We start from the raw sequence: 15189 nt of genomic DNA, 5'->3' as shown, positions 1-15189 counted from the left end.
CTGTGTGCATTATCCCACCATTGTCACATCACTGTGTGCATTATCCCACCATTGTGACTAGAGATGAGCGAATTTCATACTTTGTAATTCGCTCACTCTTCGTTTGGTGGTAAAAGCAGAATCGCGTTATGGATTCCGTTACCACGGACCGTAATGCAGTTCTACGACAGAATTCATAACGGAATACCTTTAGAGGCATTCCGTTATTCATTCCGTCATAATAGAAGTCTATGGGCTGCAAACAGTATCTGTCCCGTTTCTGTTATGCAGGAGAGGGCTCTGAAGGCATTCCGTTATGCATTCCGTCATAGAATTACGTTATGGTCCGTGGTAACGGAATCCATAACGCGATTCTGCTTTTACCACCAAACGAAGTTCAAAGTATGAAATTCGCTCCTCTCTAACTGTGACATAATTGTGTGTATAATTCCAACACTGTGACATCACTGTGAGCATTATTCCTGTGCATTAAGAGAACTAACAACATCCAGCGTCTCATTCGCATTCATGCAGCTGAAGGTGGTCATGGTGGTGTGGGGCACCATTCCAAGTTTTGCTATTGGGGTCCCACGGGATTTTGCTACATGGCGGCTGCTGTAAATCATATCTGTAAATCCTGTTAACTTCAGCTCAGGCAAGATGGCTGCCCCCATAATTATGTCCAGTAAACACAGTAAAAAATCTGCACTGAGAAAAAAACCACCTAGTGATACATATCCTTTCATCCCTTGAAGTTGTCAGCCCCTGCCTTTTGTTCTCGGGTTTTATATTGGCGTTTTCGATGTTTTGATGTAGCTGCTGCAGGTACCCTGGTGACCGTCCACACCAGCTTTGTATTCTGTTTTGCACCAGGATGAAAGGGTTTTATTGTCTGTGTCTCCAGGACATTTGATGGATAGATGGGTGGAGGACTGGAAGGACAGACGGATACATGGATAGTGCACGGTTCGTCATGCCGCCATACGTGTTAGATGTGAGGGTTAGTTTAACAACACTTTATTTATCCTAAAAGAAAAAAAAAAAAAAAAAGCAGAAATGCAACCGGGATCTGTACGTGACCCTTGATGTAACCATTAAAACTTAAATGATCTCCTCCATACTTGACACTGCAGGCTGTATCCGTAGAACCAGAAAATGCTGCAACATAGAAACTGGATTTATACACTAGAGAACCATAGCATTTCTTTTCTATCTGTCACCGAGTTTATGCTGCATCATAAAGTAGTGACCTGGATTCCAGGGCTGCCGGCTCCACCTGCCCCCCTGCCTCGGACAGCCTTCTCCCTGTGCATAGTGACGCAGGTGTCCTGTGGTGTCTGGTACGTTAGCGGCAGCAAATGTATGCAGCCAACTGGCGTTCTAGGAGAATGTGAGTGACCTCTTTAAAGGGCATCTGTCAGCAGTTTTGTACCTATGACACTGGCTGACCTGTTACATGTGCACTTGGCAGCTGAAGGCATCTGTGTTAGTCCCATGTTCCTATGTGCCCGTGTTGCTGAGAAAAATGATGTTTTAATATATGCAAATGAGCCTCTAGGAGCAACGGGGGCGTTACCATTACACCTAGAGGCTCTGCTCTCTCTGCAACTGCCGCCTTCTTTGCACTTTGATGGACAGGACCAGGCAGTGTAAATGTGATCTCACCTGGTCCTGTTGATGAAAGTACAGAGGATGTAGCGGTTGCAGAGAGAGCGGAGTCTCTAGGTGTAATGGTAACGCCCCCGTTGCTCCTAGAGGCTCATTTGCATATATTAAAACATCATGTTTCTCAGCAATGCGGACACATATGAACATGGGACCAACACGGATGCCTTCAGCTGCCAAGTGCACATGTAACAGGTCAGCCAGTGTCATAGGTACAAAACTGCTGACAGATGCTCTTTAAGTCCTGTCAGGTGCGGTCTCCATAGATGGGATTTGGTTTTTCCAGCCCATCCCACAAGTGATTGATCGGATTGAGATCTAGAGGCCAAGTCTACACCTTGAGTCCATCAAACTATTCCACCATTTCCAGTGTGGCCGGGGCATTATCGTGCTCAAGGAAGCCACTTCCATCAGGGACACTGCTGCCTTAAAGAGGGTGCGGTACTCGTCTGTACCGGGCTTAGGTAGGTGCTATGTGTCACCCGTGCCACATGATGCCAAAACCCTAGATTTCCAGCAGAACATTGCCGGCTTGTCTTTTTCCCATAGGGCATCTGTTCCCCATCTCTTCCCCAGGTAAGTGATACACCTGATCCAAAAGGAAATGCGATCGATCAGACCCGGAGACCTTCTTCAGTTCCCCATGGGGCAGTTGTGATACTTACCTGCCCCCTATAGGCACTTTCGGTCGTGCACCGGAATCAGCAAGTAAAAAAACAACAAGTTAATAATATAAAAGATAATCAATATTGCACAAAGTTCACACAACTTCCATGTAATGTATAGAATGCAAAGCGCTGTGTGTGCACAGTCCAGGACGTGAGCAGAATCACAGGGCATCTTGCATTCGTTAATTAACCCCTACATGTCCAGAAAAAAAAAATCGGCGTCCTGTCCTTGTGCTTAAATCAGCTTGTCATATCCCTGACCTATATTCCCCACCGTGGATTATAGCCGAATAAACGGATCACCTGCTGCCACGGCTCAATCTCATCTCCTACCTCCTAGAAAGGAACACACAGACTACTTATAGTAGTTATATACTTGTACATAGGAGCAGTATTATAGTAGTTATATTCCTGTACATAGGAGCAGTATTATAGTAGTTATATTCTTGTACATAGGAGCAGTTTTATAGTAGTTATATTCTTGTACATTGGAGCAGTATTATAGTAGTTATATTCTTGTACATAGGAGCAGTATTATAGTAGTTATATACTTGTACATAGGAGCAGTATTATAGTAGTTATATTCTTGTACATAGGAGCAGTATTATAGTAGTTATATTCCTGTACATAGGAGCAGTATTATAGTAGTTATATTCTTGTACATAGGAGCAGTATTATAGTAGTTATATTCTTGTACATAGGAGCAGTATTATAGTAGGTATATTCTTGTACATAGGAGCAGTATTATAGTAGTTATATTCTTGTACATAGGAGCAGTATTATAGTAGTTATATTCTTGTACATAAGAGGCAGTATTATAGTAGTTATATTCTAAAAACTAACTATATCAGTGGGCAGAGCGGCGCCCAGGGGTCCCCCTGCACTTACTAGTATGTCTGGGCGCCGCTCCGTTTGCCCAGTATAGGCTCCGGTGTCTGCAGCTCCCTCTGTTGTACTGGGCAGAGTTTTTGTATTAGGGTTGTCCCTTGCTGCAGCGCTGGCCAATCGTAGCGCACAGCTCATAGCCTGGGAGTCCCAGGCTATGAGCTGTGCGCTACGATTGGCCAGCGCTGCAGCAAGGGATACGCCTAATACAAAACCTCCGCCCAGTACAACAGAGGGAGCTGCAGACACCGGAGCCTATACCGGGCAAACGGAGCGGCGCCCAGACATACTAGTAAGTGCAGGGGGACCCCTGGGCGCCGCTCTGCCCACTGATATAGTTCGTTCTTAGTTTTTAAACTAGTGAAAGGTCCTCTTTAAGTAAGAATTATATCCTTTTATGTGTATATTAACCTGAGAAGTTACAACTATGCAGAGAACTTTTGCTTTAGGGCTCTTGCACACAACCGTATGCTCTCCGAGATATACGGTCCGTGAGTGGGCCATATGTCCCTGAGCGGCATTGATCGTGCACACAGCATCATAGATAACAATGATGCTGTGCATGTCGGGCCACCCGCGGGTCTATTGTCCTGCACTCATATGTTCTTATTAATGCGGGACAATAGCCCCGCGGGCGGCCCGACGTGCACAGCATCATTGTAATCTATGATGCTGTCCGCTCCCGTGCACGCGATCATTGACGCTCCGGGACATTTGGCCCGCTCACAGACCGTATATCTCGGAGGGCATACGGTCGTGTGCAAGAGGCCTTACTGTGACACTTTCCTTTCCCCATTCCTTTCTGCAATAATGTATTGCTGACTTTAGATTATCTGGTACTTTTATAGGTTATTTTAGAAATAATGGACAGCGGGGGACCTGGTGAATTCTACCTACAATCTTAGATAATCACGGTTTTTGTTATTTCTAGGAATATATTGATGCCCACCCTGAGACCATCATCTTGGACCCTTTGCCAGCTATCCGAACCTTGCTCGACCGCTCCAAGTCTTATGAGCTCATTCGAAGGATCGAGTCCTATATGCAAGGTAAGATGCCTCTATGAGATGTATGCAGTCAGATTGTCACCGTGCCTCCTCCGCCTCAGTTACCCTGCACCAAATTTAAAGCTTTTTTGGCTCATTTATTGGATTGCGCTATCCTTGTATATTTCTAAATTACTTCCTAATGTATTATACAACACGATACAATTATTTAGTCCTGATACAAACTGCAAACCCAACATTAAAGATGATGTCAAGTAATAAAGAAGAAAAGTGCCCCCCCCCCCCCCCCTCTTTAGCAGATTGGAGCAAATAAGAGAAAGTAGCTATTGGGGCTCATGCACACGACTGTATGTATTTTGCGGTCTGCAAAACACAGATCTGCAGAAAATAACGGGTGACATCTGTTATTTTGCGGATCCATTGTAACAATGTCCACAAAACGGACAAGAGCAGAACATAATAAAAAAAAATTCGCGGAAAGGACATATGGACACGGAATGCACATGGAGTTATTTCAGTTTTTTTGCGTCCCCATTGGAATCAATGGTTCTGCATATGAGAAGCTAAAAAAACGGACACTGACAAATATTATGTTCGTGTGCATGAGCCCTAAGCCTGAGGTATAAATATTGAGTGACCATTTTTTATATCTGATAGTCGAGAATTCTGATGGGATATTAGAATTACGTTTGTTATAGTCATTCTTCCAAAATGTCAGCTATACCTTTTATACGTCACATGGATGTACTTTTCCATTTGATGATACGTAATGTTTGATAATTCAGCAGAGTCATTGGCTCGTTACTGTGTATTCACCTATGTGTGCGCACCGCTGAAGAATGTCTCCTGTACATGCTGATACAGTGTAACCAGACGATGGCGACATAAATGGCTCCTACATCCCCGGGCCGACTGGAGTGGGATTAATCAGATCACACAGCTGCATTGTGTTGGCCTATGGAGAGGGGAACCTGGTCCGCCCGGCTCTCTCGGGAGTCTTTGTTGCTCAGACAAGTAGACAGAAAGCCCAGTGTGTATAGATACATAAAGAGCAGCTTTGTGATGGATGAGTCAACATTATGGGAATATAATGGAGCTCAGGTGGTGGCGATTGTACCGCTGCGCTCAGGAGTCAGTGTGGCGAGATTACATTGTGTGCGCAGTGCGTGATGGCTCCATGGTCAGCAAACTGACATGTAGATAGTGATACTGTTATCACCTGTCTCTATTGTGTGGCCGAATGCTAATACTAGTTAAAACCCAGTATTAGGCCCCATTCTTAAAGCTATTTTAACGACCGTAATAGAGCTGCAAATACTTGCCCAACCGCCAATCTGATGGCCCCAAACTAACAGCATCATAGGGATCTATGCTACAAGTTCAGATCAGTAGACCCACTGTCGGCCGGGCGTTATAGCTGAAATATGGATGATGAAGTGTGACAACATTACAGATCTCTAAATAAGGCTTTGTACTTAGATATAATACTCCCCCATGTTCAATAATATTACAAATGTAATACTACCCCCTATGTGCACTAATATAACTACTATAATACTGCTCCTATGTACAAGAATATAACTACTATAATACTGCTCCTATGTACAAGAATATTACTACTATAATACTGCTCCTATGTACAAGAATATAACTACTATAATATCGCCTCCTATGTACAAGAATATAACTACTATAATACTGCTCCTATGTACAAGAATATAACTACTATAATACTGCTCCTATGTACAAGAATATAACTACTATAATACTGCTTCTATGTACAAGAATATAACTACTATAATACTGCCTCCTATGTACAAGAATATAACTACTATAATACTGCCTCCTATGTACAAGAATATAACTACTATAATACTGCTCCTATGTACAAGAATATAGCTACTATAATACTGCTCCTATGTACAAGAATATAACTACTATAATATCGCCTCCTATGTACAAGAATATAACTACTATAATACTGCTCCTATGTACAATAATATAACTACTATAATATCGCCTCCTATGTACAAGAATATAGCTACTATAATACTGCTCCTATGTACAAGAATATAACTACTATAATACTGCTCCTATGTACAAGAGTATAACTACTATAATACTGCTCCTATGTACAAGAATATAACTACTATAATACTGCTCCTATGTACAAGAATATAACTACTATAATACTGCCTCCTATGTACAAGAATATAACTACTATAATACTACTGCTATGTACAAGGATATAACTACTATAATACTGCCCCCTATGTACAAGAATATAACTACTATAATACTGCCTCCTATGTACAAGAATATAACTACTATAATACTACTGCTATGTACAAGAATATAACTACTATAATACTGCCCCCTATGTACAAGAATATAACTACTATAATACTGCTTCTATGTACAAGAATATAACTACTATAATACTGCTCCTATGTACAAGGATATAACTACTATAATACTGCTCCTATGTACAAGGATATAACTACTATATTACTGCTATGTACAAGGATATAACTACTATAATACTGCCCCTATGTACAGGAATATAACTACTATAATACTGCTCCTATGTACAAGAATATAGCTGCTATAATACTACCCCTTATTGACTAGCCTCGTACACTGTACTGAGTGGATGCTGTCTCCAGACCGCCGCCTTTGGTGTTTGCTGCGGTCACACTTTGCCTCGTGCTCAGATCTGTTTACATTACACACATTGTCAGAAAAGTAACATTGTATTGAGTTCAGGGTGAATTCCCGCCTGTATTTAGGACTTTTTATGGCTGTGCGGTCTCATTAGACTTTTGCAACTTTATTTAGTCAACAGTATCCCATCCCCGGCTTGTACCGAACCAGTCAGGGTGGATGTTGTAACGGACAGAGCTGGTTTATCTGGAAAGGTGCAGTGAATAGACAGACATGTGATGGCTCACCAGGACAGTCTCTAGTGAATGGATAGGCTGCATTCTCAGTGATGTCACCGCTGCTCTCTAGTGAATGGATAGGCTGCATTCTCAGTGATGTCACCGCTGCTCTCTAGTGAATGGATAGGCTTCATTCTCAGTGATGTCACCGCTGATCTCTAGTGAATGGATAGGCGGCATTCTCAGTGATGTCACCGCTGCTCTCTAGTGAATTGATAGGCTCCATTCTCAGTGATGTCACCGCTGATCTCTAGTGTATGGATAGGCTGCATTCTCAGTGATGTCACCGCTGATCTCTAGTGAATGGATAGGCGGCATTCTCAGTGATGTCACCACTGATCTCTAGTGAATGGATAGGCAGCATTCTCAGTGATGTCCCCGCTGATCTCTAGTGAATGGATAGGCTGCATTCTCAGTGATGTCACCGCTGCTCTCTAGTGAATGAGTATGTTGAGGATTCCCTCCATTATTATTTAGCCCGGAGTTGATTTGCGTCTCTCTGATCCATTGTTTCTTACGTTTCCTGACATTTTGGGTCTCCGTCTCTTTTAGGCTCCAGTTTTAGATTTGTGTGGATCTTTGGTGGCTTCTCATGGTCTTCTTCTCTTGTACAGTTTCCCTCGGCCTCTCTCCTGCTGGTTGTAAGGGGCAGTGAATAGTTAATCATTAGTCCTGTCTGGCACTAACCAGTTCTTGCCCTCCCCTTAGATGGCCGTCCACGTGGCGAACACGCAAACCAAAATCCTCATTAACCTCCCACGGGAAAAGCCTTTTTTTCCCCCTGAACTTGTTTTTGTCCTATAATCTGTAACACGTCTGCTGCCTGTTAATTAGTCCGGGGTCAAAGTTCTAATAGATCAACCTTTGTTTCATGTAGTAACAAGTGGATACATTATTTCTCTGTTTATAACAGTCGCCCATTCATTGTCATATTCAAACGGGTTGCGCCACGAATAATACTCTACATTTTTCACACCAGCGCCTGGATCTGAATACTTTTGTAATTGCTTGTACCGTAATTAGAAATTTAGTATAGCCAGTGAGTTATTTTAATGTACCTGTATAGCGCCACCTGCTGTTTGTTCTGTTCCTTATATCTTGTCCACCTCACTGAGGTCGCACATGCCCAGTTTAAATCTTTAACTGCCACGCAGCCATATCACCTGTTAGAAGTTGTAACAGTTGGGCCCCTTGCAGACGAGCGTGTCCGGATGCATCCCGGTGCATTGCGGCAAACCTGCGCGAGTAGGTACGCGATTGCAGTCAGTTAAATCCACTTGTTCGCGCAGCCGGCATCTCTTCTGTCTTCTTTTGTGAGGAATAGGACCTTTGATGACGTCACTAGGTTCATCACATGGTCCGTCACATGATCTTTTACCATGGTGATGGATCATGTGACGGACCGTGTGATGAACGTAGTGACGTCATCAAAGGTCCTATTCCTCACAAAAGAAGACAGAAGAGATGTCGGCTGCGCGAACAAGTGGATTAAGGGGAGTTAAATTATTTCGTATTTGTTTTTTTAACCCCTCCAGCGCTATTTTACTATGCATTCTGTATTCAGAATGCAATTATTTTCCCTTATAACCATGTTATAAGGGAAAATAATACAATCTACACAACCTTGAACCCAAACCTGAACTTCTGTGAAGAAGTTCGGGTCTGGGTACCACAGTCAGTTTTTTTATCACGCGCGTGCAAAACGCATTGCACCCGCGCGATAAAAACTGAACGTAATCGCAGTCAAAGCTGACTGCAATTGCGTACCTACTCGCGCGGGTTTGCCGCAATGCACCGGGATGCATCCAGACCTAATCCGGACACTCTCGTCTGCAAGGGGCCTGAAAATCAGCGCTCATGTGCACAGCCCCATAGAAATGAATGGGTCCGGATTCAGTGCGGCTGCAATGCGTTCACGTCACGCATTGCACCCGTGTGGAAATCTCGCCCGTGAGAAAGGGGCCTTACAGGGAAAGAGCTGCGGCAAAAAGGAGACACACCTTAATTATGATGGTAAGATAGCTGCTGCAGAAAGTACACCCCCCCTGAACTGTGATAGGGAGAGAGTTGCAGGAGAAAGACACCCACCCTGAACTATGGAAGGGAGAAGGCTGAAGCAGAAAGGACCCCCCCGGGCTGTGATGGCAAGAGAGCTGCAACATAAAGGACACCCCCCAGAGCTGTGTTGGGGAGAAAGCTGAAGCAGAAAGGACACACCCTTGAAATGTGATAGGGACAGGGATGCAACAGAAAGGACACACAGCCTGAACTATAATGGATTTTCATTTCTTACATCAGTCATCGCATTACCCCATGAAGAGATTATCCTACTGTTATATTATGGCTGCTGTGGGGCCCTGTTCTATTAGAGTCTATCAATGTCTTTTGTGGACCTGAAAAAGTGGAGCTGCAGTACAAAGCATATGGGACAGAAGGAACAGCACCCTTGATCTTTAGTAAGATATATAAAGTCGATTTCAGATCAGGCCGCAGTATATTTATCAGTTATCTCCGCCATCACTTCCATAATGGCCGTGCCGACAGCAGACGATCGCTATTCCTCCCTATACTGAATAGAATGCGAGCCCAGGAAATGCTGTCATGTTTGCCTAGGGAGTGACTTCTATTTCTAAATGTACAGTAACCAGGACATCAAATAAATTTGTCGTCATCTGTTGACCTTTTTTTCTCTCGGCGCCAGCGTTTTATTGACGCAAATCGATCTGCGCGCATACCGCCATCTCTGTTACCACGTGCCGCACCTCTCCTGCCTTCCAGGAATTCCATATACAGTGTAGACATGGAAGCTCTGCGCCTGCTGGGGGCGTCTGCCAGCGTCTTCACCCCCAGACGAGCCCCAATTTTTTTTTTTTTACAAGATAAAGTGCCGATTTCCATTTACTCCTATGGTGGGCGCCATATCGGGAAACTGATGAGTTTCTTGCAGTCTGCGGCTCGTGGCCCTTGGCCATTCTGCCTCAAGCCTTCTTAAAGGGGCAGACCACCCAACAGCGGTGTCATAGAGACGCCACAAGATCAGCTCTATGGAAGATTTGCATTATTGTCCCTTCCAGTGGGTGGTTCTTTGTGTAGATTGGGTGCGATGCCGCGGCATGCACGCCCACCCGCAAGAACCAATAACAGCACAAGTTTGCAGTAAACTCGTGGGCTGTTGATGGGCATGGTTGGGCGTGTCCTCTGTGCGCAAGGTCAACTACACCATGGGGTATGACTGGTGCCAGGGAGGTTTTGGGGGGGTCTACAGAGCATCACAGGCAGGGATGATGGATTCCGCCATCTTCACACCTGCGCCTATGAATTATTAGAGGTTCTTCAGCAAAGGTTCCAGCACCGGAATAATGGAGGGACGCATTTGGAGAGACGCCCTACTATTGATCCTACAGTCGGGGACAGTAGGTCCGTTCTCGGTCCGGGTCGGTGTCCCTGGGGGGCGCTACTTATTCTGCGGGGTTTCGTGGTTTACAGAAGTCATTTCTAGACTATAGTGTACGATTATTAGTTTCTGGACTGGTCCCAGTGTAACCAGTCTGGGGCCACCACCAATGATCACAGTGATGCTCCCAGTAGGTTTTAGTCAAGTTGACACTGGTTATTTGCTTCCTTTCATAGTGCTCCAGGTGTCATGTCCTACAGCATGTCGAAACACCGGGTCTAATCTGAAGCAAGGCCGCAATCGCGGTGTAATCCCGTAAACGCCGGACGTTATGCACGGTCTCGGAAAAGTGATGAGATCTGCTGCGTTCAGGGCCAGAGGCTCGGAGTTCCATGATTTCATTGCGTAAATACTTTCCTTTAGAAAGGAGCTCTCCTGACATCAGAAGATGAGGCTTCACATGAACCATCAGCTGACGGGACCAAACAAGTGATATTCTGCAAACTGGCTGATTTTTTACCTTTTGTATTTCACAAACGCCTGAAAATGTTGAATAAGGACCAATTAAAAATAATATTTTAGCTCAAAATTGGTAAAATGCAATCATAAAAAAAATATTCCATAGCCTTTAGGTTTCTAGGTCTCAGGACTGAGACCCGGACCGCAGCTCTGACTGTGACTGGAGCTGCAATCAGCATGGGGTGACCTGATATATCAATAGTACGTGCCCCCTACCCTTTCCCTACATCCCCCAATTGTTATAGAGAGGCAGAATCTGGGTGCGGGGTGTCGTGGAATGGTGCCCCTCGCACGTCCTAATCCTTTCCTTTCCAGTGTTTTTAAGACGTCTTGTCTTTACACCTTTCTGTTCTTGTGACACATTGAGATAGCAAAGCCCAAATGTGTCCTGACACCAGCGCCGGGTATTACTGACCTAGACTTTTATAAGCACAAATTAATTCAGAGATTATTCTTTAGTCAAATATATCCGTGTCCTGGTTTTTACTGGAGGCCTTCATTTTGTTCCGTCATAAAGTCTTTAACCCCAAAGGTGTCATAAATCTTTGGACACTGTTAGTTTATATGACATCTATGTATCTATATAATAGTCATGTATAAATACATTCTGCACTGATCCTGAGTTACATCCTGTATTATACTCCAGAGCTGCACTCACTGTTCTGCTGCTTGTTATTGAAGATCCATTAAGTGTCTACACAGAGCTTGCGCTGTTGATTTGTATTCTAGGATGTGTTGTCTTTACAGCAAATATTGTACAGTCATCTGATGAAGAAGAAACTAAGTGCTTAGCGAAGATGTTAGGACATGTCTGGAGTACAATACAGGATGTGACTGAGGATCAGTACAGGATAAGTAATGTAATGTATGTACACAGTGACTGCACCAGCAGAATAGTGAGTGCAGCTCTGGAGTATAATACAGGATGTGACTGAGGATCAGTACAGGATAAGTAATGTATGTACACAGTGACTGCACCAGCAGAATAGTGAGTGCAGCTCTGGAGTATAATACAGGATGTGACTGAGGATCAGTACAGGATAAGTAATGTATGTACACAGTGACTGCACCAGCAGAATAGTGAGTGCAGCTCTGGAGTATAATGCAGGATGTAACTCAGGATCAGTACAGGATAAGTAATGTATGTACACAGTGACTGCACCAGCAGAATAGTGAGTGCAGCTCTGGAGTATAATACAGGATGTGACTCAGGATCAGTACAGGATAAGTAATGTAATGTATGTACACAGTGACTGCACCAGCAGAATAGTGAGTGCAGCTCTGGAGTATAATGCAGGATGTAACTCAGGATCAGTACAGGATAAGTAATGTATGTACACAGTGACTGCACCAGCAGAATAGTGAGTGCAGCTCTGGAGTATAATACAGGATGTAACTCAGGATCAGCACAGGATAAGTAATGTATGTACACAGTGACTGCACCAGCAGAATAGTGAGTGCAGCTCTGGAGTATAATACAGGATGTAACTCAGGATCAGTACAGGATAAGTAATGTATGTACACAGTGACTGCACCAGCAGAATAGTGAGTGCAGCTCTGGAGTATAATACAGGATGTAAATCAGGATCAGTGCAGGATAAGTAATGTATGTACCCAGTGACTGTACCAGCAGAATAGTGAGTGCAGCTCTGGAGTATAATACAGGATGTAACTCAGGATCAGTACAGGATAAGTAATGTATGTACACAGTGACTGCACCAGCAGAATAGTGAGTGCAGCTCTGGAGTATAATACAGGATATAACTCCAGATCAGTACAGGATAAGTAATGTATGTACACAGTGACTCCACCAGCAGAATAGTGAGTGCAGCTCTGGAGTATAATACAGGATGTAACTCAGGATCAGTGCAGGATAAGTAATGTATGTACACAGTGACTCCACCAGCAGAACAGTGAGTGCAGCTCTGGAGTATAATACAGGATGTAACTCAGGATCAGTACAGGATAAGTAATGTATGTACACAGTGACTCCACCAGCAGAACAGTGAGTGCAGCTCTGGAGTATAATACAGGATGTAACTCAGGGTCAGTACAGGATAAGTAATGTATGTACACAGTGACTGCACCAGCAGAATAGTGAGTGCAGCTCTGGAGTATAATACAGGATATAACTCCAGATCAGTACAGGATAAGTAATGTATGTACACAGTGACTCCACCAGCAGAATAGTGAGTGCAGCTCTGGAGTATAATACAGGATGTAACTCAGGATCAGTGCAGGATAAGTAATGTATGTACACAGTGACTCCACCAGCAGAACAGTGAGTGCAGCTCTGGAGTATAATACAGGATGTAACTCAGGATCAGTACAGGATAAGTAATGTATGTACACAGTGACTCCACCAGCAGAACAGTGAGTGCAGCTCTGGAGTATAATACAGGATGTAACTCAGGGTCAGTACAGGATAAGTAATGTATGTACACAGTGACTGCACCAGCAGAATAGCGAGTGCAGCTCTGGAGTAACTCAGGATCAGTAATGTATGTACATGAGGTATTAACAGCTGAAATATTCACAAGGCTTTGACGGGACACGGATGACATTTTTATGGGAGTACTGGGGAAATCGTCATTTATTTACATTTCGAAACGTCTGTCGTCGTCTTCCCGATACAGATCTGAATTCTTCTTTTATGAGTCCTCACTCCAGGAAGGAGAGTCCATTGAGGTATGGAGCCACATTAGGAAACTATCTCTGTTCCCGGTGTAAATACACTTCTTACCTCAAGTGCAGATTATGCACAGTTTAGATTATACGAGTTGTCCGTTTTCCTGTAATGCGATACGCTTCCCCACGGCGTCTGCTTCTATAGATGCAGGATTGGAGAATGACTGGTTCCTGTAAAAGTGACTTCTAATCGTGCTGCCCCTGCCTGCGGTCCTTACCGGATCAGATCAGAAAAAGCCTACAGCTTGTTTCTTTGGTTTTAAAGATCTGTGCTTGCTGTCAGTGACAGGAGGACATTTATTATGTTCCTGGTCATGTGGCCCTCATATAGGTAGATCGTGTTTCCACTTAGCCCAGGAATGCCCAATCTGCAGCAAAACTACAACTCCCAACAACCCTGATAGCTGTAGCCTGTCCAAGCATGTAGGGACTTGTAGTTTTGCAACAGCTGGAGGGCCGCAGGTTGGGCATCCCTGCCCTAGACTAAAGATGCTGAACTTTCCCTTGAAATAACAATTCTTATGGTTTCTTTGTTGCCTAGTTCTTCTATTATTCCTGCTAGAAGTTTGTGAATGAATTGCTAGCAGTTTGCAGTAAAGGTCCAGCTGGGTGTTACCAGTTGGTCTAGCCCTCGTTCGGTTAACAGTTAGCTTTCCCAGTTCCCTCATACACATTCGTGGGTTTTCAATGGAAAGAGGGGAGAAAGCTGTCGGCAGATCCTTCTCGTTGCCACATATTTCCCTAGAGAACAAAAGGATCAAGTGTTGAAATTCAGCACCCCCAGTCTCTGACTTTTTCCAATGAAGGTCCTACTGGGTGTTACCATTTGGGAGGTGTCCCTGCACAGGGACCCTGGCAGCACTGATAGTGTCAGATTGTTCCAGGACCCCCCCCCCCCAACTGTTGACACCCATCAGGACCTTCATTGCAAACTGCTAATAATTCATTAATACATTCTAGCAGGAATAATAGAGGAATGACACAGCACAGAATCCTAAGAATGGATGCCCCCTCCCCTCCCCCGACTGTCTTTAACTTCTGGTCTGGTGGAAATATCTGGACCATCAGATGCTGGATTAAGAGAATTTCACTCTATTTATCTTCAGTTGTATATTCTAGACCAGTGGCTCTCCAGGTATTGCGGGACTACTACTCCCAGTGGAGACCGCTGTACTAGACGGTGACAGAGCTGTAACCTCTAGAAGGCGCGTGCGGCTCCCTGTGCACTTTTATTACATCATAAAGCATGTACTGGAGGCGTTTTATGATGTAACATAAAGTACACGATGGCACCGTCTCCATCGACCCGACTTGGCAGAGCCGGAATAAAACCAGAAATCAAACGTGCGCCGATCAAAGGCGCCCAAATCCGTGTATAATCCTGGCCCGTTGTCTGACATGAAACGACCAAAACCCGTTTCCTGCCGTTGAATTCCTGGGTC

The 15189-nt window shown here is 44.2% G+C and overlaps 1 protein-coding gene across 1 annotated transcript in view; it reads left to right on the top strand.

The window, feature by feature from the left end:
* ITPK1 (inositol-tetrakisphosphate 1-kinase) overlaps window positions 1-15189 on the top strand; it is a 96467-nt gene that overhangs the window by 61721 nt on the left and 19557 nt on the right. Inside the window, exon 5 of the mRNA XM_044272624.1 lies at window positions 4129-4246. Within this exon, the coding sequence (XP_044128559.1) occupies window positions 4129-4246 (118 nt within the window). The remainder of the gene's footprint in view (window positions 1-4128; window positions 4247-15189) is intronic.

This window comes from Bufo gargarizans, chromosome 11, assembly GCF_014858855.1.
Source record: "Bufo gargarizans isolate SCDJY-AF-19 chromosome 11, ASM1485885v1, whole genome shotgun sequence".
NCBI lineage: Eukaryota > Metazoa > Chordata > Amphibia > Anura > Bufonidae > Bufo > Bufo gargarizans.
This window is presented reverse-complemented; position numbering and strand designations above follow the sequence as displayed.